Source organism: Lissotriton helveticus, chromosome 8 (genome assembly GCF_964261635.1).
Source record: "Lissotriton helveticus chromosome 8, aLisHel1.1, whole genome shotgun sequence".
Classification (NCBI taxonomy): domain Eukaryota; kingdom Metazoa; phylum Chordata; class Amphibia; order Caudata; family Salamandridae; genus Lissotriton; species Lissotriton helveticus.
The window spans coordinates 467,368,855-467,395,103 of NC_136069.1; the positions used below are offsets into that span (position 1 = coordinate 467,368,855).

The following is a 26,249-nucleotide window of genomic DNA, read 5'->3' on the forward strand; positions in this document are numbered from 1 at the left end:
GGACAATAGGATCTGGATTACAATTTGTATTGTCCCATATCATTTCCAAAAGCTCTACAAGGTTTACAATATGGCATTGGCGGCAATGTATAACAGCCTGTAACATAACCAATTTAAAACCTTCGACTACTCCCTGGATTCCCTACATAATTAATGTGAGGTTAAATGGCAGTTTAATCATGAAGATTCTCTTTTTTGTGTGATTCAGTTTCTGCTTTTCCTGTGCTTCTTAGGATCTTTCTTTTGCAAAACTGAATTAACAATACATCAATAATGTTAGTGATTAGTACAAATAAAGGCTACTAGGCTCTGGCTTTGTGAACTCCCCACTTCAGCAGCCATAGCCGAAGTTATCACTAGGTACAATGGGCTGGACAGACTGGTCTCATTAGGATGTTGATTAATACCTTTTGTAGGCCCCCTTCTGTAGGTTGTCATATGAAGCTAGTATAGTGATGGAGTAAGAATAATGTCAATTGGCCTGAAATCCAAAAAAGATATAAAGAAAAAGTTAAGTGGAAAGTACAAGAAATAAAGATGTGGTGAAACAAGGGGGAGCAGAAAAAAAGAGCGAGAAGATAGACCAAAAAGGAGATGACAGAAAAGTAGAAAGAAAAAGAACAAAAAAAGAAAGAGAACAAAACATTAAAGAAAGTAAATAAGAAAGAAAGCAAAACCGAAGAAAAAATCAAGCTAAAAATGGGAGGAGCACAGAAAAGTGGATGAAAAACCAAACAAAATGAGAGAGAAAAGGGACAAGAAAGAAAAATGATAAAAAAGAAGAGAAGAAAGAAAAGTAAAACATTAAAAAAGATAGAAGAAATAAAGACGAGATAAAAAAATTAAAGGGGTTAATTAAGGAGGTAAGCAAAAAAAATAAAGCTGAAAGAGACGGAAAAGGGGGAGAAGAAAGAAAGGTGAAAAAGAAAAATGTAATAGAAGGGAAAAAATAAGGGTAGAAAAAGTAGAATGAAAGAAAGATTAAAAGAAATATGGAAAGAAAGGTCAGGAGAAAACAGTAATGAAATGGGTGGAGGAAAAGGAAATTGGGAGGAAAGAGCGGGAAATAAAGGAATAAGTTAAGAGAGGGCAATTCGTGGAGACAATATCTGTTCATGGTTTTATAATAGTATGTGAATGTATACCTATTAATAAGAACTTTTTTATTTTCAGACTGTGAGCAAGCATTTCATGTCCTGAGAGCTACAGGATGTCTTCAAAATATTGCTAGAGAAGTAAAACAAGGTAAGCTTGTCTGGTTCTGTATGATTATTGTTAAACCACCCAAAACTTCTCAATGGTTAAATTATTTGATAGCATATGTACCAGTCCATTCTATTTCAAGTGGTCCTGGTGGCCCAGGGAGATTTAGGTTAGGGTACACAAAAATACTTGGTTCACTTAACAGAAATACAAATATTTCTTGTATGGGCCCCTCTTAAGCCGCCTTCTGGATCTCGTATCTACAAAGATGATTGAGTCATGCACCTCGCCCAACTTGTCTTACATAGCTCTTCCCACATGGGTCCCTTACAAACAAAGATACCTCTCCTATCAGTCATACAGAGCTGTTAGTAATTGTACTGGACAGTTAAAGTGTCATGATGTCACACTTGTAAATGTTGCACGCTATATAAGTGCTAAATAACATAACATATCTTCACAGTAGTAAGTTAAGATTGCAACTTTTGTACCTACTAGAAAATTGCGACACCCTTGGCTAGTTTTGACAGTGCACCAGGGTGCTGCAGCACACAGTTTATGAATTTCTGCTCTAGGATATTATTTTTCACATTTAAACCTATAAAAGCATGTGAACTGGCTGAGTTGATGGGCCCTGTAAACTCACAGTTTTGTCCTTTGTCCCAGTGTCTATATGGCTATTTAAGGATCCTCATCATTTTTCTCCCTCACATATCATAGACTGTTCAGTCTTATTTGAAACTGTTTTTCTGCCTAAGGAAGCAAAAAAGGGAAGACTAAATTCCTTATAAAAACGTCCTCTGCAGTCTAATTACTGGCTAGTTACCATTCTGACTCTCAAGTTTATGAAAAAATGTATACTCCACATCCACTCCACATCCTATGTCAAGAGTAAGTCATGAATTTTTTGGAGATCATATTTAGATGGGGGGTGTACAACAAACAAGATAGTAATTCTTGAAATCTCCTTTTCGGACAAGGGCAGTATCAATAGCATATATCCATGTGACCGCAATCAAAGCTGAATGTGCCTTATAGGGGATTACAGTCATGACTTCATTGCACTGTTTCTATTGAAGCCTAATGCAATCCCTGACAACTACCAGCTTCCCTACAGCCTCCTAGAGTTGGCCAAGATCCGAACAGTGGCATTAAAATTCTCACAGGCCTGAAGCCGGGCTCCCCCGCGGATCCCTGCCCGGCTAGAATGTTGGCAGCTGTTGCCGAGACCATTAATAACGAGGTTAATGGTATCATCAAAGTGTCTCTTTTGGCTGCCTGCGTACCAGAGGCCTGGAAACAGGCCAAGATGTTGCCTCTGTTAAAAAAGCCGTCCCTCGACCCACTTATCCTAACGAATTACCGGCCCATTTCCCTGCTACCTAGCTTGGCCAAGGTATGCGAGAAGGTGGTGAACAGACAACTCACGGAGTTTGTAGAGAGAGAGGGCTTGCTGCTTCCAGCTCAGTCAGGGTTTAGAGCCTCCCACAGCACCGAGCCTGCCCTGGTGGAGGTTTCAGAGTCAATTAGGAAGGCCTGGACGCTGGCGGGAAAGCAGCGTTAATTTTGCTTGACCAGACGGCGGCGTTCGACACTATCCCCCACTCCCTCCTCCCTCCTCCTATCGCAGTTAACAGAGATTGGGGTGTCGGGTGCGGTGTGGGGATGGCTCAGATCCTTCTAGGAAGGACGGGTTCAACAAATATGGCTTCCACCGTCCTTTTCTTCTTCCCAGGTAGTGACTACAGGAGTTCTGCAGGAGTCCTCCCTTAGCCCCCTACTTTTTAACATCTATGTTACACCTCTGGTGTACCTAACAGAGGAACTTGGGGCTAAGGTCATGGCCTACGCTGATGACACCCAACTCCTCTTCACTTGGGATAAGAATGTGGACTCGGTCTCCTCTGCGCAACACTGTCTGTCCTCTATTTTTCATGGGCTAGCCGCTGCACAACTCAAGTGCAATGAAGATAAATCCGAAATTCTCCTCTATGGAAAGTTTCCCCCAGACCCCCCCCCCCCCACCCCCCCCCCCCACCCCCCCCCCCCGAGGTCCCCAGCCTCACTTCTACAGGGAAGCCAGCTAAGAACCTGGGGGTGTGGTTTGAGGAAAATTTCTCCTTCGCCACACAGATTAAGAAACTTGCAGGACGTGCTTTGGTCTTTTGAAATCTTTGAGAAAATTCCTCCCTCTCCTGCCTAGGAAGGTGAAGGAGTCCGTCATTTGCGCCCTTATTCTGTCTTGACTGGACTACGCTAATGTCCTGTATGTGGGTATTCCGGGCCATCGGTTGAAAAAACTCCAGGTGGTCCAGAATGCGGCAGCCAGCCCCCTCCTGGGAATTCCGTCTAGGACTAGCATGAGAGCTCACCTGCGCTCTCTGCACTGGCTCCCGGTGGTTGAATGGGTTACATTAAAATCCTTGGTCATGGCCCATCGCGCTCTCCATGGGCTTGGTCCCATCTACTTGCAGAAACACTAAGCTTTCTACACCCAAGCGGGTTATCTGCGCTCACTGTCCCAGCGCCTCGCTCTGGTACCCCGCTTCCAATGTCAGAGGCTTGGAGGCAGCTCTTTAGCGCGAAAAACTGCTGGTGCCTGGAACGCTCTCCCTCTCACACTTAGGAATATCCAGGTCCCTCTGATCTTCAAGAAGAACTTGAAAACCTATCTCTTTGCCTAACACTCTGATGGTTGCCCCTTTCTGCTCCGCGCTGGGACACTTACGAGTATCTGTGCCCGATACAAATTAAAATAACATAACACTTTTTCATCTACCCGTCCATTGGCACAACAAGAGGAGCAGGGACTTCATATCAACGAACTACAACATTGAACGTCGCCCATTTGAGTGTAAGAGAAATTGAAATTGCAGGTGAATGATAATATACAACTATGTATTGAAAGAAAAAGTACAAGTTCTAACTCATCTGATGGGAACACACAAAACTGATTTCCACAGTAAAGAAGCATTGGCAGTTCCAATAGGTCTGCATGTATGGTAAATTAAAGCATAACAAGTAAACAACATGGGAATGGATATATATTTGTTAGGAAGCAAAGAATTGTAGAATAATACTGGTTAAGATTAAAAGGTCAAGTGACAGTTGAACTTTCAAGCCCGCCCTGAACATCCATGTAGGTTAATGACTGCCCATCTGTGCTGCTACCAAAGAAAAACGCCAAACATTTTCTAGTTACCCAAGACACTTTATTAGCTTTACAATGTCATGTGTGTTCCCCTAAAAGTTCAAGCTCAGACAGCTGGATAAATCAACAAAATGATCACAGCTGTGTGGAAGGCGAGCACCTTTTTTTGTGGACGCTCTTAACTTCTGCCCAATCAAAGTATGTACTCCTGGCAAGTGGGCAAAGTCAAAATCCCTCTCTAGTGTTTCTCACATAATTGTCTGGTGACAGCTGTGCTGTCAAGCCAGATCATAAAAAATAGTTCTACTGTAATTGAAAAGGATGTACATCAGATATTGTCTTGGATATGCTCCTTATTTTGACAGAAAAAATAATATTCCCCAAAAAACTAAAAAAAAAAGGATGAATATAAATGAGACAAATACCACTGTTGAGAACTATGCTGTAAAAAAAAGTCTGCCTAGATAATCTATGCTGAAAGCAGAGAAAAGAGGATTCCAGCATAGCAAAGTCGAATTCTGTATTTTGACATTGGATGAGATATTAATTGTATTATGGTTAAACAGTCAAAGGAGCATGATAGCCGAAAATTGTGAGCACTTTTCATGGACAATCAATGCAAATTATAGATTTCGATGGCCCTCGTCGTTCAATAGACTTAATCCTGACAATGTGCTTGAGCAAGTTTGGAAAATGTGTACATTTGTATGGCAAAGGTGTGTCAAGCTCAGCTATGAAATATAGTTGTTTTCCCTTTGATTTCCAATGCTGAAAGTACAGTTGCTCCTGCCTTTTACAGGAGTATTATGTGTGGGGTGCCAGTTACTGTGCACATGTTCACTTTAATATGCATTTCATACGTATATATTCAGCCACACTGTACCTCACAGCATGGTTAGTAGCTATAGTCTCCTATCCATCTCTGTGTGATGATAATGTGGACAGGCTTCATCTGAAAGTTCAGAGGCTGCTTGCCTTTTGCACTGCTCGGTGCTACCTACCGTACAGAACAAGTAAGCATGCTTCTAAATATTCACGTTGATATTTAGGTAAGATGAAAATAGATGCAGAAATATCATGAAAATATCTAATTTTCTAATGAATTCGATCCTTCAAGATAGATAAAGCCATGTAAAGTATTTATTGTATTGCTGTTGGGTATGATTAAAAAAATTAAAATCCTAACATTAATGGCGGGAATGAAATGTTTGTGGAATCATAAAGAATTATTCTAACGAAATGTATTTTACCTTACTAAATGTATTAATGACAGTGGAGTTTCTTTAACTACTTCAACTGTAACTTTTCATAAGAGTTGGTGTCAGGGAGAGGCTGTTACAGTAATGCAATGTGCAGTTTACTACCCAATATTTTTGTTTTAAACAGAAATAAAGGACAAGAAAGAAGCCCTAGAAAGAGAAAAGGCAAACCTGCTCCAAAAAGAGCAAATGTTGGATGAGATACTGGGCAAGTGAAGTTTTGAATACTCTGCTGGAAGCATGGAACAAACATCTTCTGAGTAACAACCAAATGAATGAATGTACCCATCGCTGAAATCAACCTTTCAGGAAGAAATCTATCGAAACGATTCTTGTGTTTTATTTGGAGACTCATTTTTATGTGGTAATGAAGTCACCTGATATGCAGGTCACTTTTATTCCTCATAAATGTTTGCATTTCACACAAGGGGCTGTAAGATGTTAGTTGGAAGGTATATCCACAGCTAAAAATATATGGAAGAAGCTCAGATATCACCAGTATGAGTTACTCTCCAGGGCTGCATGCTTAAGCATAACTTCCGAGCCAGGAGCTCTGAAAACACAAATCTCTTGTCACTTTTTAGCTCTCCGTCCTAATAAGGGATCAGCGGCCAGGTGGGGGCCCCAACAGCTTTGAGAGACACCATATTCTCTTGGCAGCTGTTCAGATCAGTTCTACACTGTTGCTGGAAGATCCCTACATACTGCCAACTGCTTCAGGTCCTCAAATGTATTTGTTGAAGGTGCCCCATAGAATTATTTGAACATTTGCTAGGTTTTCAGTTCAGTCACATTTGGTTTCTTCTCCTATTCCACAAGTGCCTGACTAGAAAGGCCCATTTTAAATTTCATCTAAATTGTTTCCAAAAATAAATTTTGGAAGGTAATGAAAAATACATATATTGCCTACTGTATTTCCTTCTAATGTGTATACACCCAAGACCCTAAGTAGGAGAAAAGCTTTTTATTGTGCTCAAAGGAGTAAGATGATTGTAGAGGAATTTATAGGAAATCTAGAAGCTGGGAGAAAAAAAGAGCAGCCAGGATCTTTTAACGTAGGAAACATTTGATCACACAGGGAGACACTGAGAAAGGAGCATTTCTGGCTTTTAAGAAACCTACAAGCACTTCTTTGACTCAAGAAGAGTAGATCAGGCTATAACAAACTGTCTGACCAAAATTTGAACTCCGCAGGTTTGGTAAGAGGACACACCTATGTATTAGGAATTAGGGTGATTCAAAATCATTTTGATAAGAGAGTTCATCCTAGTAGGATGTAATTCAGAAGGAATAACTGACATGCTTCCATGAAGCGGCCACATCTAAAAAAAAAAAAAAAGGCAAAAGCAGAATTGCACAATGTGCACGTCCGTCCTTATCTCTGCATTACATTATAGCCCGCGGGTTCTCGGATTTGGTGGTAAAGGCAGTGTGGTGGTCAAACAAACCAGATGACAAAAGCCTCTGAGCAGGGATGGAAGAACGGGACATATTCCAACAGCAGCAATTTTGCAAATGTACCGCCCACCCACTCCACTCTGAAACAGTAGCGAAACTAAATAGTTGAATAGGGATGATCTTGATTTATATGCATTCTTTATGGTAATCTAATGCATGTGCATTTGGAGAATATACTGACACTAGAGAAAGCAAATTACTAAACATAATGTGTTCTTTATTACTCTTGCAGCACTTCCTGGGGTAGGACGACTACCCTTGTACTAATATTAAAACAGCAAAGTTGGGAAACCTATCTTCATTAAAATTCACAATACAAAGGCTATGATAATTTGGTAAACATAGCATTTAGGTGGGTAAATTTTAGGTGTCGAGCATAGCGCAGCGCGCATTCGCTGCTCTATGGGGAGGCTTCTTGTAATCACTCTTAACTTCTTCTTGTGGGTCTGACTCCTCCCACATATTGGATTGGCCTTTGCGATTGGCTTTCAATAATGAAGGCGGGCGCATGTCCCGCCTCTTTGTTTACTGGTCACTCCCACAGCCTTTTGCTGTCGGGAGCGAGCAGGGTGTCAGCTGCATTCCTCGCATCCCACAGCGTTTTTCCTGCCGGAGCGAGCAGTGCCTCCTTGTTTATCTTTACATTCCAGACTCGCGCCTTCCTTCTTCCCTCCCCGCCTCCCTTCCCACCCTCCTCTTCGCACCACGCACCTCCAGCAGCCCCTCTATTGCAAGACTTCCTCGGGGTGGAGGTACCAGGCAGGCCACCCAGGGGGTCTTCTTAATCAGGTACAGTGGGGGAACGAACGCCTCACGTTCAGCCTCCTCCTCTTGGCGCCCACACCATGCGCCAGGCTGCAGTGGGAGGTACAGCTGTCCATCATTCATGCCACAGAGGGCGACATCTACCCTGATGGCTCTCAGAGGAGGCAGTGCGTGTCACTGCCGGGCGGGCCTGGCTGACAGTACCAGGAGCCCCAGCCGCGAACACTGTGCCAGCGGCCATGGGGTGCTTTGGGCTGGGCAGTTTGGGAAGGGGGGGTTCATGCAAGATGGCTACTCTACCCCCAGCTTTGTCAGTGATTGAACATGCAGTGCCTTTGTGCCCGCGTTGGCTGCACCGCAGACCAAGGAGGAAAGCGCGAGTTTGCATCCTTCACCGTGGTGGGGCCCCACTCCCAGTGGAGCACCTCCACTTTCCCCCAGTGATGGGGTGATCGGGGCCCGGGGGTGACTGAACCTTGGGGCCTGTCACATACTTGAGTAGGGTTAATTGTGTGTGGCAGCAGGGTGAGACACCAGTGGCTCCTCCATCCAGCTTGCATCGGCTCCGAGGCGCTTGTGTGATATTAAGCTGTATGATAGCAACCAGTGCTAATGTTTATAAGGAGCCAGGTGCGGTGTCTGCCTGATGGGAAGAGCATCTGGCCTGGGTTAATGATGAGGGCTTTGGACGCCTTAGGAGGGTCTCTCTGTCCCTGTCTGCTCTGGTGCTCTCTGGATGCAGTTTATAGCTCTTAATCCCACCTGGCCCCCCTTTTCTGTATTGGCGGAAGGGAGCGTGGCACGATTAAGTAATATTTGTAATAGAAAGCATCGATTTTATGATCGGCGAGCGTGCAGGTGGCCCTGTGCGCTTCTTGGCGCCTTTTCATGAACCTATGAAGTCTGCAGCTGTGTCCCTGTTTAGCCCGTGTTGTGCCTCCTGCTTGTCCCAGAGTAGGGGCGGACATTCCCTGGTGGGAGCGCCTCTCCAGGATGGGCAGGCGGCTGTTTGAGGTGCATGCTGTGGTGTTGGGAGGGGGCTTGTGTCTCTTTGGCTGACGACAATAAATAGGTATAAACGCCGCTCAAAAATACTGCCTGACAATGATCACTGTTTAATTTACGTAAATTTATCCCAAGCAGTTCCTGCCAGATGGATGCTGCTCGTGGTTTTACCTCATTTGACGCTGTTCAAGAGAGGTTATTGCATATTTGGCCTCCACATGGTTTCCTTGTTCTGTGTAATGCAGTAGTATTGACCCAGCGATCTGACGTCAGTAGCCGCGTGTGAGGCACCTGGGGGCAGGCACCGCGGTACCAGATCGATGGACCCTTTGATTGTACGTCCTGGCACCAACCGAGGCCGGACCAGAGGCCGCCTGACACTCACCCGCTGCTGAGGCCTGGATTCAGGGTGATAAAGGTCCCTGTTATGCACAGCTGGCCTTTGGTAGACTCCTGGGCGAAGCCACACTTGGCACTCCTCCTCTTGAAGTATCTCTGGGCCCCTGGCTGGAGTGGGCCTTCTGCAGTCAGCTTCTACACCCCTATGGGGTGGGGCAGAGGGCGCAACAAGAGCCAAATTTCAGGGGGGCTAAGAAAAAATTCCGGGTGGGGGCTAATTCGTCCAGCAGTAGGAAGTGTGGAGATGCAGGGGCTCTAAGAAGGGGTGAAACAAACGACAGAACCTCATTAACATGCAAATGGTCTTTTAAAGACCTGTGAAGTACTCGGGTGCTGCTGTGTTTGTGCCCGGCAAGCTGTCTCAGCCTGGGCTGCCTCACACAGCAGGGGGGGGGGGTGACGAAGCCCTTTGAGCCCAATGGGCGTTGCGTGCCTGGGATGGGGGAGGAGGGGCGGTGGCCTGGGCCCAGGAAGCACACGCTAAGGGCTGGCCCTCTTACAGGGAGTGTAACTTCCCTTCTGTGCATTACACAGGGATAGGGTTTCTGGTTTCCTTTTTCATATCCCTTTATGTTAAATTGCACCTCTTACACAATTCCAAACACCTCTGGTAAAACACTAATTGCATTATGTGAAATTTGCCAAACCATTAAGAGTTTTCCCCTCTAGAATGGGGGATTATTGAAAATAAATCAGTGTTGCTTACAAATATGTCGTTGGAAAAGCCAGAGGGTATGGTGATACGGCATGCAGAAATTACAACCCATCTTGGACAACTAATTCAGGTAGTAAATTCTGTTACTGGCCAAATCTGAGAAACTCAGAATGATGGCCTTGATATTGTACATATAAATGAAATAGACTTTTATCACAAACCCAATTTGCAGCATGACTCGCTATCTTCATATTTCCAAACTTAAAAAAACTAAAGTGCAGTGAGTCACATGCCTAATTAATCTCAGCCACTGGTAATTATTCAAGCTCACTGTTCTTTTTTTGTTTGTCCACAATCGCACTCCAGACAGAGTCCAGTCATATGCAATTATTGCACATTTATACTCAGCGCAAGTGTCTGTCATTAGATATACACATATTCCCATCCTCCATTAGATTTTTTCTACATTTTGGGTGAGGAGAGCCATTTAAAAAGAAGCATTTTGTAGTTGACATCATGGTAAGCATAACTGCTAATCATTTGATAAGCAGACGAACTGTAGGCTAAGCTTGAGATAAACATAGTTATGTTATTTGGGTCCAAACTGCATTTTTTAAAGCGATTTATTGAATACGTCTCATGTACAAATTACCAACCATTGCAATTGTTTTTAATCTACTGCAAGTAAAGGGCAATTAATTTTTTTGGGGTCTAGAAACGGCGACTGTTTGGACAGCAACAATGCTAAACTAAATCACTGACTAAATTGATTTACACATTTGTAGGTGAATATTGTTTAGTACTTTAGCCAAACAATTACTTTTGTTATTTTAGGACCTGTTCATAGAACAGATTCGCCAGATGCAGGCATTAACTCTATGTTTAGTAAAATTACACCAATTTGCTATATCTCAGTGCTTTTGATTTTTAAAGAAATATAATTTCATCATGTATTTTTATAGCGTACAACTTGTCTATCTGGAGTTGTTAAAAAGGAACAAGCGTGAAATTGGAAACAATGTGAACTGGTTTGAATATGATTCTTGTCTTACGTCTCCGTGAACCCCACCTATGCCCAACAACTCTGAAGTGCAGCCTAAATTGATTATTGGATTAATTGTTAATAACTGTGGACTTACTGGCCCTTCTTCCTGTCGGTCATGCGCCGCATGGGCATGCCTGAATGCTTTGTCGCCACGGTGACGCTGTTATACACTAAACCAACTGCCAGGCTGCGCCTCAATGGTACTCTTTCCGATCCTTTCCCCCTGTCTCGCATGACGAGACAGGGATGCCCTTTATCTCCGCTCCTTTTCATTCTTGCCATGGACCCTTTAGTTCGCCAATTCCATGAGAAACATTTGCACAGCAGCTTGCAGTTTCGGAACAGGCCCTCTTCTGATCTCCTTGTACGCGGATGACACCGTTCTCTATGTCAGTATGCCTCATATGAACCTTGAGCCCCTGATTTTAGAGATTGTGCGGTTCGGAAGGTTCTCTGGGCTTAGTATTAATTGGCATAAATCCGTTATTTTCCCTCTTACTGCTGGCACCACAGCCTGGCCATGTGAGTTTCCGCTTGAATGGTGCACCGATGCGGTCAAATATCTCGGAGTTTACATTCACCTTGACACTGCCACGATGATTAGGCTTAACTATGGCAGAACTATTAGCTCGTTAGAATCACAGGTCACGGAATGGTTACGTCTCCCGCTGTCCATGGCTGGCAGGGTTGCCATTGTTAAGATGGTCATTCTGCCCCGGTTCCTGTACCTTTTTAACAACCTTCCCATCCCTCTCACCAAGACATTCTTTTTACAGTTGCGCTCCCTGTTGCTGCGGTTAATATGGAGGGACAAGACTCCCCGAGTCAGTTGGAAAGTTCTTACTCTGCCATATGACAGAGGTGGGTTTGAAGTGCCGGACTTTCATCTCTACTACTTGGTGGCACAGTGTTGCTACGCCTATGCCTGGTTCCACCCGGACGCTCGCATTCCATATCTAAAACCAGAGGCTGATCTGGTTCTCCCGTGCCAGCTCCTGACCCTTCTGCCCTCGGGCTGCCCTCGGGACCCACGAGATGTCCAAACGGTCTCCACCACGTGCTGTGCCTGGGACAGACTACGTCGATTGTTGGGGTTTGATTTATTGTACTCGCCTGACCTACCTCTGCCCAATTCTTCCTTGCTCCCGATCACTGGGGAGGCCCTAGTTCAACGCACCTTGGAGAAATTTCAAGTCCGTACGTTCGGGGATTTATTTCCCGACGGGCATGCTTTTTCGATGTCGGAGGAGGTCCGCTTCAGCGAGCGTACCTTTATGGATTCCTTTGTCCTGTCCCGGGTGCGGTCCGCTCTTCGTGCTACGTTCCCGTCTTTTTCCTCTGCCCCTGAGCCTGTCTCTCCCCTGTCGCTTCTGATACAGAGCCCGGCTGGGGCCCATTTAATTTCCAAACTATATAGGCAATGTAGCGCAATCCGGCCAGTTGACGATTCCAGGGTGCGGGCGGCCTGGGAGGTCGATCTGGGCAAACCTATCTCCAACGACCAATGGAAGCAGTGTTGCAGGGCCACCGGGGAGATTTCCCTGAACAGCAGACAAAACTACTCCATTTTAAGTTTCTCCGAAGGATGTACTTCACTCCCGCCCACTCCCATAGAATAGACAATTCCAGGCCACACCACTGTCAGAAATGTTTATCACCCTTTGCCGACTTTGCCCACCTTACCTGGATATGTCCTAGAATTCATCAATACTGGACGAGCGTTCACTCTATGTTAGGGGACATACTGTCCATTCAACTTCTGCCCACTCCGGAGATTGCACTTCTGGGTTATGTTGTTAATTTCCCTTGGAAGGTTCGAAAATTGGCTGCCCTGGGAGGCGTATTCCCACTCTTAAATCCTGGCTGAGAAGCTTGGCATTTTGTAATGTTCAGTGTGAGGAGTTCTGTAACTTGCTCCCCAGTTCATCCCAGCCGGTGAACATTTGGGGCCCCTACAAAGATTACATAATCAGGTACAAGACATCACAAGACACGCAGGTTGTGGCTAGCTTTGCCCCAGAGGGGGTGGAGTGAAAGTCTTTCTATATATGTATGAAAGCCTCTGCACGGGTTTTTTTTATGTTAACCTGATTTCTCCCGTTGTCTGGTATTACCCCTTGCACTGTAGTCTTGGTGCTTCATTTTCAATTTTTGTTTAGTTATTGTGCTATAGTGTGTTGCTGTATTTTGTATATTTTTATTGCTGCCTGCATCACATTCCCCATTGATATTGTTGTATGCGCATGTGTTTTGCCTGCTCTACCACGGTGACGCTCCATCATCGCTGTCTACACTATCTGCACTGTATCATTATTGTTGTATCTCTGTGTAAAAACCAGAAAAATGAAGTTTAAAATAAATAAATAACTGTGGACTTGAACATAGACTGAATCCTAAACTGCACAACTATTCACAAAATGCAAATATTTAATTCAATGAAACAAAATATCATTAGTGAGCGCAAACATGTAGGCCTTCATAATGAATTTGATGATAGCGTACTAAAAATAGGGGCTAACATTTTTTTTCCCCCATTTCTACATTAGCACTGATATAGGCAAAGGTGGGAATGAAACTTTTTACTGAGTCTGGGCTTGCTTGCTATGATAATGTTCAATGTATATATGCCTTATTATCCAGTTCACTCTGTTTGCATTTAGACTTTTTTCTTTACAGGCTACAGGTTTAGGTATTACTCTTTAGGGGATACAGGTGTACACCCACAATACTAGTGATTTATTTTACTTTTGCACATAGCTACATTCAAATATAAATATGTTTTTAATATACCCCATCATGTCTAATATAGTTATATTTTTATAACCTGGTTGTGGTGACAGTTGGGTTTGTACGGTCCGGTTGATTTTCTTTTTTAAGTGAGAGAATATGTAAAATAAAAAAATAAAAACTTTTTACCAAAGAATTTGTGAAAGTATACTTTCCTATAAATGACACCAAGAGATATATCAAATCTTCATCCTCTCTGCTTTCCAAAACAGGTAAATATAATGCAAATGTAACAAGGCACACTGTGGAGCATATGGTAACATGTTCATTTTTTCCACTACTTAGGTAACAGCTTTTTTGAAGCGTTTAATTTTGCACTTGAGATTCTATTTTTATTCTTCATGTTTGCAAACATGATCTCTCTTCCATATGCCAGAGTTACAGACCAAGGATGTAAGTGGTTTGTGGGAAAGGTGATGGTGTGATCATATATTATAAGGAACCTCTGCAGTATATGATAAGGATTGCAAGTCATCTCAGACTTGCAAAATCCTTATTTTTTTTTGGTTTTTAGAAGACCTTTATTATGTAGAAGATGTACAACATATAAAGCAGTTTCATCGGCTCACTGGGGCTAGCTGAACAGTAAACAAGCAGGTAAACCTTCAATTGTGTGACACAGCCATTTAGCCGGCAACCCGGGGGTCCGGCGGCGAATCTCTTGCAAAGGCAAACACAGTCATCTGTTAACTAATTGCATAAACGGCAGCTCTTGTGATTTTGTCTTATTTTGTCATGAGTAGCCATACAGTGTTCACCCAGCATTAGTGCCACGTTATCTATCTCCCTAAGTCCCCACAAGTATCTGAATAGGCAGTTGTAATTAGCCGGTGGTAGGGGGGGGGGGGATTAGCAATAGGTGTTTCACCAGTTCCGTATCCATAATGCTGTCTGTGAATAGGTAAGGCGTGTACTGGTATAGCTCACTGAGGCACAGTAGTAGGCGAGTGTGCGTGGCAGGGTCAGCCTGCAGCCGTTCCGGTTCAAGGTTCAGATGGCCAGCATTGTGTTGCCTGCGTGTCTTCCCTATGTTGGTAAAGGGTGGTTGCGGATGGCGCGTTGGTGGTTAATACTCCGCGCCGCGTGCCAGTAACTAACACGGGCGAGGGTGAGTGCAAGTCCGCGTCTCGCTCAGCGCGCGAGCGTCATCGTGGCTCTGCAAATGAGGAGTGCATGAGGTCGATAAAATACCGCTTCCTGTGAGGAACATAGCGTATCTAGTGTCCACAATGTAGTGAAGAGGTAGGTCTGGTCGGGGAACTTGACCAGCGAACAAACTGTTCCCAAAGCCTATACAATGGCAGGGAAAACCTAGGGTAGAGGGAGAGGGGAGGGGGGAGAAAGGGAGAGATCATCTCGGGGTCTCACTTGTGGCAGCAGTTGCGGGGCGGGGCGCAGCAGGTCATCCAGCAGCGTGAAGCGCGTGTCGAGGCGGTGGGGGGGGGTTGGTTGTTGCACTCAAGCCGGGGCTGGCAGGCGCTGCCCGTGTGGTATAGTCAGGGGGCAGAGCAGCGCAGCTCGGGGTGGTCGCACCAGTAGTTGGCGTGGTGGTCGTCCTCCTATGGGGGGAGGAAGAGGGGGGGAGGCAGCTCCCCGGCAGCGTCAGCAGTCGGCGCAGGCAGATTGGGGCTGGGGCAGCTGTGGGCGTGTAGCGCTGCGTGGGCGTCTGGTGCAGGGCCGAGAGCAGTGTATATCTGCATCTATTAGTGTAGGATGTGAGGTCTAAAGTGGTGAGGGGGCGGGGGAGAGGGGGGCAGCAGAGCCGCTTCCGTTCCCAGGGGTGTTGTGTATTGTAAGGACTATGGAGCCTGTAGTCTCATGTGATCCCTTGGTCCTGGCAGGTGCGCTGGAAAGCTTTGAGGAGATCGTCCCATAGTTGGGTGATAGGGAACTTGCGAAGCCCCGCCGTTTCCTCCCGTAGGAGCACTGTGCTCTCCGCTCGTGCCCAATTGGTAAAGGAAGCGCGCCAGTGCCGAGCGTGGGGGGGGGGTTGTAGCTTTCCAGTGCTTGGTAATCAAGCGTTTGGCCGTTATAAGCCCCATTTCCCAGAAGCGCGTCCGTACTTTAGTAGATTTCGTGCGCTTGTACAGCCCCAGGATGCACGTCTCCCATGTGTGGGGTAATTGCTCACCAGTGCTGCGTGCAAGTAGTGTAGTGACCTCTTCCCAGTACGTGTGTATGTCAGGGCAGTGCCACAGCATGTGCAGTAAGTCTGCATCAATCAGAGAGCAGAGTGAGCAAGCGGCGTCAGTGGTTGCACAGTATCTATTTATCTTGTCGGGTGTGAGGTAAGCACGATGCAAGATGTAGAATTGGATAACTTTGAAGCGGGGGTTGCGTGGGATATATGTCGGTCCGGCTAAGATCATGGCCCATTCTCTATCAGTCCAGGCCTGTCCCCTATCTGTCGCCCACTTTTCCCGTAGCGGCAACGTGGATGGTTGTGTGTGTGTCTGTAGAGCCTGCGCCAGCCAATGGATGACATGTGAGCCATTACCCATAACATGGAGATATTGTATGAAGCTGTGCATCGGCAGTTCTTCAGTCATGTCGCCCCAAGAAGTCGTAAGCGTGCGTAAGAGAGTTGCGTGTAGCAAGAACTGGCCAGCTGGGATTTCCGTATTGTCAGCCAGTTCCGCAAAGGTGAGTAGTGTACCGTCAGTATACAGGTCTCCTAGTGTGTCGACTCCTGCCTGCGTCCAGCTAGCCAGGCGGGCCGTAGTCAGCGCGTCCGTTGGTCCCGGAGTGCCCAGAATGGGTAGTGCCGGAGCATATGGCGTCGTTGCCCGTGTGAGTCGCAGACACCGCAGGAAACATCTGCGCGCCACAGCTAGGTGTAACTGTGTGGGACAGGGGGTGCGGGTCATCGGGTGAAACAGCCTGCAGATTTGCGTGTGTGTCCAGGCAGCAGTATCTGAGGCAGTGTCTTCGAGATGTTTGCCGCTGAGCCATCCCGTCACCCATTGCATCTGTGCTGAGAGGTAATACAGTTCCATGTTAGGAACCGCCTGGCCGCCCGAGTCCGTGGGCATGTAAAGTTTCGTCAGCGCCATGCGGGGCCTGCCCGCATTCCAGATGAGGTTACGCAGCATAATCTCCAGATCACGAAATATTCTATTCGGTACGTACGTGGGTATGTTGGCAAAATAGTACAACAGCCTAGGCAGTACTATCATTTTAGTGAGAGCTACACGGCTCGGTACGTTGAGGGGCAGGGTGTTCCAGAATTTGATCTGCGCTCAAACTGAGGCAATGGCCCTCAGGAGGTTCCCCTCCAGGATATCTGTTGGAGTCCGGTATATTCGTATCCCCAGGTAGCGGAACATAGTGGGATGCCACTGCAGCCTGCCCCCGCCCAGGCGCACATCGCACTCGGGCGTGTCCGGGCTAAAGGAAAAAGCCCCCGATTTGGACCAGTTGACCCGCAATCCTGACATCTCTTCGAAGGTCCGAAAGACGTCAGTTAGGGAGGCAGGGATGTCAGTTATGTCTCTGACATACAGCAATAGGTCGTCCGCGTACAATGACACTGTGTGTAGGCCATCTACTAGTGGAATCCCCCATTCAGCTCCCCGGGCCCTTAGAATTGTAGCCAGGGGTTCCAATTGCAAAATCCTTATACTGTTTGGAGAAGGATACTTTATCATACCGAGTTGGTGAGGTGTCACCCTCCCAATCTCGAGCCGCTACTGCTAATCAATGTCAAATTTAAATAATTCAACATCCATAGACAGAAATTTGTGTCTCATTTCATCCATTTTAATCAAAATTTTATCCAAAATGACTTCAATGATTTTTCGTAAACAATGTGAATCCATACTTTAGATGCTGAAGAAATGCCAATACAGGCCTTATCTGTAGCCCATTAGTATTCACATTGAATCCTTGGAAATTGTACACACGTAAACCCAATGCATTTCAGCATTTGTAGCCCTTTGTCAGAGGACTGAAATGTGAACGCAGCCCATCAGTTATCATACTTTGAATGAAAAAGATATAAGAAATGTGAAAAACTAAAATTTTCAACGAGTTCCACGTGTGCCTTTACACTAAAATATGATGTATATAAAAATGTATAAAAAATATTCTATGCTTTTAATATGTCCTTCTCTCCTGTGACTCCCGCAGATTCAAAACTTGACATTTGATTAGCAGTAGCGGCTCGATTTTGAGAGGGTGATGGCTCACCAACTCGGTATAGTAATTCTACGCTTTGTGACCAGGATCATGCACAAATCGCGCCAGCAGGGTATAACTTCGCCACTGATAATAAGTAAATCGACAAGTAAAGAAATAGAAAATATGGTGTGAATTACATCACAATTTGAGAATCATAAATTGACTGTCCTTCCCAATGGTTTGCCCCTAAAGTGAAAAAGGAAAGTGAAGGATAAGGAGGTTACTTGGGAATCGTTCTGTCATCTCAAGCACATCAGATTCAAAATAGGAGAAAACAAAGGACATTTTGCTTACGATCATTATGTTTTTATTTTACTATTTACTTTTCAAACAAAAAGTACGTGTTGAACTAATTTGTGTATTATGGTTGTAGAAAGTTTCAATTTTTTCTCTGTTTATAAGGAGGTACCGGTCACAGTAATCATGTGGGAGGTTTATGATTTAAATTGCTTTCACTTGAGGGGTCAGATAAATGGTACTTGAAAATCAGTTTACTACGGGCACAACAAGTGGGTGAACACGCAACTATAAGTCACTTTACCGAATGTAGCGGTTTACACCTTAGATTCTAATTGCACATGGATATCAGAGTGAGTTAATTGTTCTAATAAAAGGGGTAGCCACAGATTTAACGAGAGCATGAGTGTACACAGGGAGCACATATATTTTTGTTAGGAAAGGTAATCCCATTTGTAATTCATTTTTCACGCTGGAGTCACAGAATGAGAGAAGGACATATTAAGAGCATAGAATATTGTTTATATAATTTTGATCTATTTCATATTTTAGGGTAGAGTCACACGTGGTACTCGTTGAAAAAAAATATTTTTTTATATATTTCTTATATCTTTTTTATTCGTCTCGAAGTATGATGACTGATGGGCTTTGTTCACTTTTCAGACCCCTGAGGCAGGGCTACAAAACCCGAAATGCATTGGGTTTATGTATGTACAATTTCCAAGGGTTCAATGTAAATACTAATGGCCTACAGATAAGGCCTGGATTGGCATTTCTTCAGCATCTATAGTATGGATTCACATTGTTTACGAAAAAGAATCAAAGTAATTTTGGATCAAAACGGATTAAATGAGACAAACAAATTTCGGTGCATGGATGTTGAATTATTAAAATCTGATATTTGATTAGCAGTAGTGGCATGAGTTTGGGACTCAACAACTTGGTATGGTAATTCTACGCTGTGCGACCAGGACAGAGCATAAATCGAGCCAGCACTCTATAACTTCACCACTGAGCAGTTGATAAGTAAATCGACAAGTAAAGAAATAGAAAATACGGTGTGCATTCCATCACCATTTGAGAATCATAAGAGGATACTTTATCCCATATATCTTTGTTAATGTTTTCAAACATGAAATATACATCACAATATCAAACCGTGGATTGTATAGGAATCACCGTATCTAAAAGCCACAATGTACACTTTTAGCTACAATTGTTATTATCCCTCCCTTCATCTAGTGAGGTTGTCTTCCAGGGGATCCTCATCAATAGTCATAAGCACTGAATATTCCTGCCCAAGTGCAGGGACCCCGGAAATAATATACCCATTTTATATGGAAATCATATATATCTAGCTCCACATATATGTATGTACATATACCATTTTTTCTCACACCAATGCAGCCCCCAAGACTGAGGCTAAACAATGTAATTATCCATAAAAAGAATGTATTTGCAAGTATATAAAAACACACTTTAGGTCAAATAGCACTTGAACTCTGTGTTTTAATGAGCAAAACACAATTTTTTTTTTTTGTAAATGTTTTTATTGGTTTTTCAGGTTAAACATATCGCCTCAGAAGCAACAACATTTATAATCTCCAGTGCATGCTGTCTACATCAATTGCAGTAGGTTGACAAAACTTATACCAATACATCACAGTCAGTATTACCGCAGTACAAGAAGCAGGCAACCCCTCGCCGCATATAGACTTATCAGTCCGCCTTCTTCGCACGTTTTGTCATGGACTGACATCTTGTGCTGCTCAGTTGTCATTGAAGAAGTCTTCCCTCCACCACAGACGCCGTTACTGTTCAAAGTCTTGTTGTTCGCCTCCATGTGATCTGAAACCTTATACAACTATGTGGAAACTCCCCCCCAACCCCGTCCCCCCACATCCACCCCCTCACCCCCCCTGCTGCCGGGTCCGTTAAAAACAAAGGATAGAAGGTGTGAAGGTCCGGGTCTCGTATCCCCTATGGTGAGTCGCCCTGTGTCCCTTCATCCGGAGCCTCTCTCCGCTCTATGAGCTCCGACTCCGAGCTGTCCTGTGTTGATTGAGTGTCCCGTCCCACCAATTCTTGGAGCATCACCCTCCAAGCCAACAGGACCTCAGGTAGTTTGCCATCCCTCCTAGTGTTGCGCATGTGTCCTTCCTCAGCCAATGCCCATTCCCGGAGGTCTGCCCTCCATTTCAACAACGTCGGGTCCTGTGGGGACAACCAGTGGATTGCAATACGACGCCGGACTGTGACCAGGCCTAACATTAGGAATTGTCTGCTTACTTTTCATTTGGGATCCCGGGGGAGCAAGCACAGGAGGCAAGCACGCGCGTCCATGTCCACTAGTCACCCCATCACCCTTGCCAGAACCTCCAAAACTAAACCCCAGTACGACTGGAGCACGGGACATGCCCAGACCATGTATACTTGGACACATGGTCTGTGCACTACGATATCTTGGGCAGTGAGAGTCTCTGAGAGTCTCTGTCGCTATCAATGGCTTGAAGCCGTTTGGGCGAGAGGTACGTCATGTGTATGATATACTGGATTTGCTTAAAGCGGTTGCTCATTGACACCTTCCTCACACTTTCATGTATTTTTCCCACTCTCTGGAGGTAATCTCCTGCAGACATCCTGCTGCCATTTGTCCTCCACCGCCAAAGGCCGCAACTTTTTGTCCTCCCGCAGTGCCCTGTATAAGTGAGTCATAAACTTACGGCCCCCCGCCATCGCCGACATAGTAACGAGTGCGGGTGTGCTTTGGAGCCTCTGGAAACGACGCTGTCGCCGCTAGTTTAGCGTAGTGAAGGAATTGTCCCGGACCCAACTCAAAGGAGGGCACTGCCTCCTGGTAGGTAATAAATCTACTGTCTGGGTAGAGGTCAGCCAACATCAGGCAGCCCCCCTCCTTCCACTTGTCCATGGACATGACCTGTTCAATTTGGCCAAAGGGTGGCAGTAACCAAAGATCCATGTCGGGGGCAAACGGTCTGTTGCGGATCAAGCACCGTACTACTCAGTCCCATATCGAGGCCACCAACCGCGCTAGCGGAGGGCCCAAGTCTCGTCGCCCTCCCTGCTGCCAGAGCAGCGCTCCGAACTGTCGGTTCCCATATGTACCGGCCATCAGGGACCTCTCCCAGGAGGGGTCCGTATCCAGCCATGCGATCGCATGTTGTAATTGTATTGCAAAATAATAAAGTTCCAGGTGCGGGACTTCCAAACCCCCAGCGCCCCATCTACGCTTTAGGACCTCTAGACTCACCCTACACCGCTTCCCGTTCCGTTCCATAATAGGAGAACTTGTAAGGAATCCAGGTCTCGGAAAACCTGGTGCGGCAGCTCATAGAAGGACCCTTGCATTGTATACAGACAGCGCGGGAGGACCATCATTTTGATTAGGGCGATCTTCCCTATCACGGAGAGCTTAAGGGTATTCTAAAAAGGCGATACTCCCCTTCAGACCCTGGATTATCCTACCCATATTGTGTTGGAAGAAGGAAGACTGGTCCCGTCCAATCCAGATCCCGAGATAACGAAGTGTATCTTCCACCCAGGGGAGTCCTATCGCCGGGCGTTGGACCCCTCCCAATCGGACTCTTCCCCGATCGCGTAGAGCTGTGATTTTTTGCGGTATTCACCACAAAACTGGAAGCCGCCGCAAACTGCGACAAAGTGGCCATTAAGGTCGGCAAAGACCGCGTAGGCTGCTTTAAATACATCAGCGCGTCGTCCGCATACAGGGACACCACGTGCTCCACCTCCCCCACTCGAATGCCCTGACCCACCAGAACCTTGCGGAGATAACATGCCAGCGGCTCTATCGCCTGGGCAAATAGTAAGGGCGAGAGCGGGCACCCCTGCGCGTCCCCCTCGTTATGGGTATTTCATCATATACATAACGCCCCGTGCGGATACTGGCCACTGGTCGGGTGTAAAGCAGTTGCATCCACTTTACAAACCCCTCCCCCCAATCCCATTTTCAAAAGCACCCTCCAGAGGTACGTCCATCGGATGGAGTCGAACGCTTATTCGATAAAGGAATACTAGTGTGTTCTGTTGGGCATATCCCCCCAAGGCCCGCATGACATGGGCCAGACGACTAATATTCCGTAACTTATTCCTGCCCAGAATAAAACCTGATTGGTCCTCGTGGACCAGTCGCCTAAGGTAGGGGAGGAGCCTACTGGCCAGCACCTGGCTGATAATTTTCAGGTCCACGTTCAGCATAGATCTGGGCCTATACGATCCGGGCAGAAGCGGGTCCTTGGGGATCAGGACTATCGTTGCTGCCCGCATGGAATCTGGGAGCGAGCCGCGGTCGTAGGCCTATGTTGTAAATTCCAAGAGTTTCGGAACCAAAATCCCCTTAAACTCCTTGTATAGGTCAGCGGCTAAGCCATCCATCCCTGGGGACTTCGCCGTCTGCAGATGGGCTATTGCGGCTCGTATTTCCTCTTCCCGAAGGGGCCCTCCTATTTCCTCCTGACTGTCCGCGTCTACACAGGGGAGCTGCACCCCCTCAAGGAATGCTTCTATGCCCTCACGATCCGCCGAAGACCGGGACTCTAGGTAAATTTTACATAGATGGGACTGAAAGACCCCATTTATCGCCCACTCGGTATACACCAACTGGCCTATCTCATTCTTTAGTTCCAGAATCGGGTGTGGTTGGGTTTCCACCTGAATTAGACACACCAGCAGCCTCCCAGCCTTATCGCCCTACGAATACCACCGCCGTCTACTGGCCGTTCTATTAAATTTGCCGAGCGAGGCCCACGTGGCCCCCAGCTGCTGGCGTGCGGCCTTCCACTCCGGCAGTCGTTCTTTGTCCGTGGGAAAGTCTTTTTCCAGCACTGCCAGGCGGTCCTCGTATTTGCAGAGGTCCCGCTCTAGCACCCTTTTTACCCCCACCTCCGTAGACAAACAAATCCCCCGAAGAACCACTTTCATAACATCCCACTCATTCGCCCTGGTGCTAGCGGAGCCCCAATTCACCTCCAAATACGTCTCGAGCCCCTGCAAAATAGCTTCTTTAAAGGTAGGATCACACAAGGCCTCTGTATTGAGTCTCCAGAGTGGGATCCTGCCTCTCGAATACGTGAGCGAGGTGTGGTCCGACAAGTAGCGAGCCAGATATTGAACCTCTGTGACATGAAGCATTGCCGTTCCCTGGAGGAAGAAGTAGTCCAATCTACTATGGGTATTGTCAGCAGGCGTGTAGCACGAATACACCCGTTTGGCTGGGTTACGGTGTCTCCATACATCTAGCAGGCCATAACTTTGAAGCATCTGGTTCATCGCCTCCCTCATCTTAGGTTTGGCATCTAATTTAGGGGGGAATCTATCAAGCTCTCCATCGAGAGCACAGTTAAAGTCCCCTGCGACAAGGAGCTCTGTGTCCGGGTCCAGATCTAACCGTCCCAGCACCCGACCCAGAAACTCCCCATCGTCACTGTTTGGGGCATAAACATTCATTAGGCAGACACTGCAACCATCTAGCAACCCCACTACTATCGCAAACATGCCCTCTGGGTCCAGTGTAGTGTGCAAGGCCTTAAAAGGGACTCCCCGTGCCACCCATATCAATGCATCCCTGGCGAAACCAGAGTAAGATGTGGCACAAAATTGTCCCCGCCACCTACGCTGGACATACTTAAGACAGTCCCCACCCCCCTCCCCCCCAGAGGTGCGTCTCCTGTAGGAATGCAATGCTGACCCCATAGCGCCGGAGGTAGGTGGCCACCTTGATTCGTTTAATCATATTATTGAGTCCCCTAACGTTCCATGTTACTAATTTGTATGTATCACCTGCCAGAAGTCCATGAAATCGCAGCCCTTAGCTCACATTCATATGACCCCCCAGCACTGTACCACGTGACCCTCCAAAGAAAAGATGAATAACCTATACGTCCCCTAGCAAGGTGACTATTCGGCCCGGCAGTATTCCCCCCCATAACCAAAACTGAGATCCCCAACTCCCCCCACCCACAGGCGGTAGTACTGCATCTCCTGATCGGAACCTGGTCAGAAGACTCTGAACCCTGCCCCAAAGCACCCCCCGCCCGTTAAACCACCCCCTCAACTTGTACGCAATGAGGAAAAGAACAAAAGGAAGAACACAACAATGGTATGTGTAGTAGTTCAGAGAAGTCTCCCTCCCCTCACTTTGATATTCAGCCAACTGACTGGTACCGCGCAGCCCTGCCCAACCAATGGTCTAGCCGGCCGCCTCAGAACGCTACAGCCGGTCCGACAGTTCGATACTTGTCAACTCTTGTAGCCACTTATAAAGAAAGAAAAGAAAAACCCCCAGGTTTCCAGTCCCCCTTCTCCGCCCCCGTGTCACGGAGAACAGCCCCTCCACAAGTCAGTTAGGCCAGTTCAGCTCCCCCCGGGTCGGGGAAGAATGGTACTCACTTTGCCCAAGATCTCAAGCAGTTCACTCCAGCCACCCGGTCCATCAGTCAAGTAATACCTGCAGGGTCAGCAGCCGGGCTAGGGGCACCCTCCGAATCTGATTGGGTTTCTTGCACCAGACACAGTGGGGAGAACTGATTCTGAGTGGGGATCGCCTCCAGTTCCGTCCGGAGAGTACCGTCTGGGCCCACCGTGATTCGCCCGCTGTCTGCATGGGCATGTCCTCCCAGGGGTGGACCATCCCCTCCGCGTCTCTGACTCTGCCGTCGTCCATTCAGACGTCTCTGCTTCTGCCAGTCCTGAGCGTGGTCGCGTCCCGCCAGGCCCAGCGCGTTCATCCAGTCGTCTGCATCCACGGACGGTCGATAAAATGCGTTTTGTCGCTGTGCTGTACTCGAAGCCTGGCTGGGAAGAGCAAGCTATATTTCATGTTTTGACTTTGCAGCCGCCTCTTAACAGGTAGAAAGTTATTGCAAAGATCCTGGACCTTCCTCGTGTAGTCCGGGAATATATGGATATCATGGTTCTCAAATTCGGTCAGACCTGTTTTGCGAATGTGCTGAAGGATCAAGTCGCGGTCCCTAAAATTAAAGAACCGGGCTATGATGGCTCTGGGTGGGGAGCCCGACTTCGGCGGCGGTCCCAGAGACCTGCGTGCTCTTTCCACTGCGAACAGTTTGGATAAGTGTAGAGTCGGGAAAACCTTGCAAATCCAGTCCTCAAGGAATAAGTCCGCCCCCGGCCCCTCCGTCCGCTTCGGAAATCCCATGATGCGGAGGTTGTTCCTCCGGGACCGCCCCTCCGCATCCTCCCCTCGATCCTCCAGTCGGGCCGTAAGGTCCTGCAGAGCCACAACCGTCTCCTTCAGCTGACGGACCTCAGTTTGCAAGACGCTCATGTCCCCCTCCGTGGTGGTAACCCTATCTGCCACCTTTCTGAGGTCGAGGCGGAGATGGTTAATGTCCATGGCCATCCCGTCCATTTTGGTCTCCAACGCCAACCTGGAGTCACAAATAGCCACTAAAATGTCAGCTTTGTCACGGGCTGCGGTATTTTGATGGGACCCCATCTCACGATCCATTATGGGGCGTTCCGCCGCCGTGGGGCCTGGGCTCCCCTGGTCAGCCGGTCCTTCCCCATTATGGCGTGACCATCCAAGGGCGTCACAGAGGGCAGCACGCAGGGTGGGGGTCGCGATCAGTAAGAGCAACCCCAGGTATGACTACCTCCTAAGTCCTGGCCCGGCCCCGGAGGCCGCAGCGCAGATTCTGTCGGCGTCCGCCACAAGGTAGAGTCCACGCCGTCTAGACCAGCTCGTACCGCATCTTTAGGCCTCGCCGGCGGACGTCGCATCAATACATGGCTGCAGCCCCCTGGAATGATGACGCTCCTCAGGGGTATACCATCTGCCCCAGCGCCGCACTCCACACCTCGGGGGCCCACGGCCAGGCTCCAAAGGCACGCTCACTGCGTGGATCCTCAGCTCTCCGGTCCACCCTGCCACCGTATCGGGGACCTCTAGGGGCCCTCACCACAAGGAGGAGGGCAGGGGGGGCACCGCACAATGCGGGTATTCCAACCCGCCGGGTTACGCTTCTCCTCCAAGCCACAGGAGCCGCAGCGCTGGCGAAGCGTGCCCCACCAGTCGCGAGGGGCCTGAGCTTTCCACACACCCGCTTC

General features: G+C 47.1%; 1 protein-coding gene across 8 annotated transcripts in view; it reads left to right on the forward strand.

The window, feature by feature from the left end:
* The window catches only part of PHF11 (PHD finger protein 11), a 500,916-nt gene that overhangs the window by 450,116 nt on the left and 24,551 nt on the right, over positions 1 to 26,249 (forward strand). For 4 of the 8 annotated variants that reach the window (XM_078657356.1, XM_078657352.1, XM_078657350.1 and 1 more), the window contains 3 exons: positions 1,174 to 1,245; positions 5,741 to 5,821; positions 14,242 to 14,324. In XM_078657356.1, the coding sequence (XP_078513482.1) occupies positions 1,174 to 1,245; positions 5,741 to 5,821; positions 14,242 to 14,309 (221 nt within the window). In that variant the 3' untranslated portion in view covers positions 14,310 to 14,324. Of the gene's footprint in view, positions 1 to 1,173; positions 1,246 to 5,740; positions 6,508 to 14,241; positions 14,325 to 26,249 lie in introns of those variants that run through there. The other 4 variants (XM_078657358.1, XM_078657357.1, XM_078657354.1 and 1 more) reach the window with 2 other exon arrangements.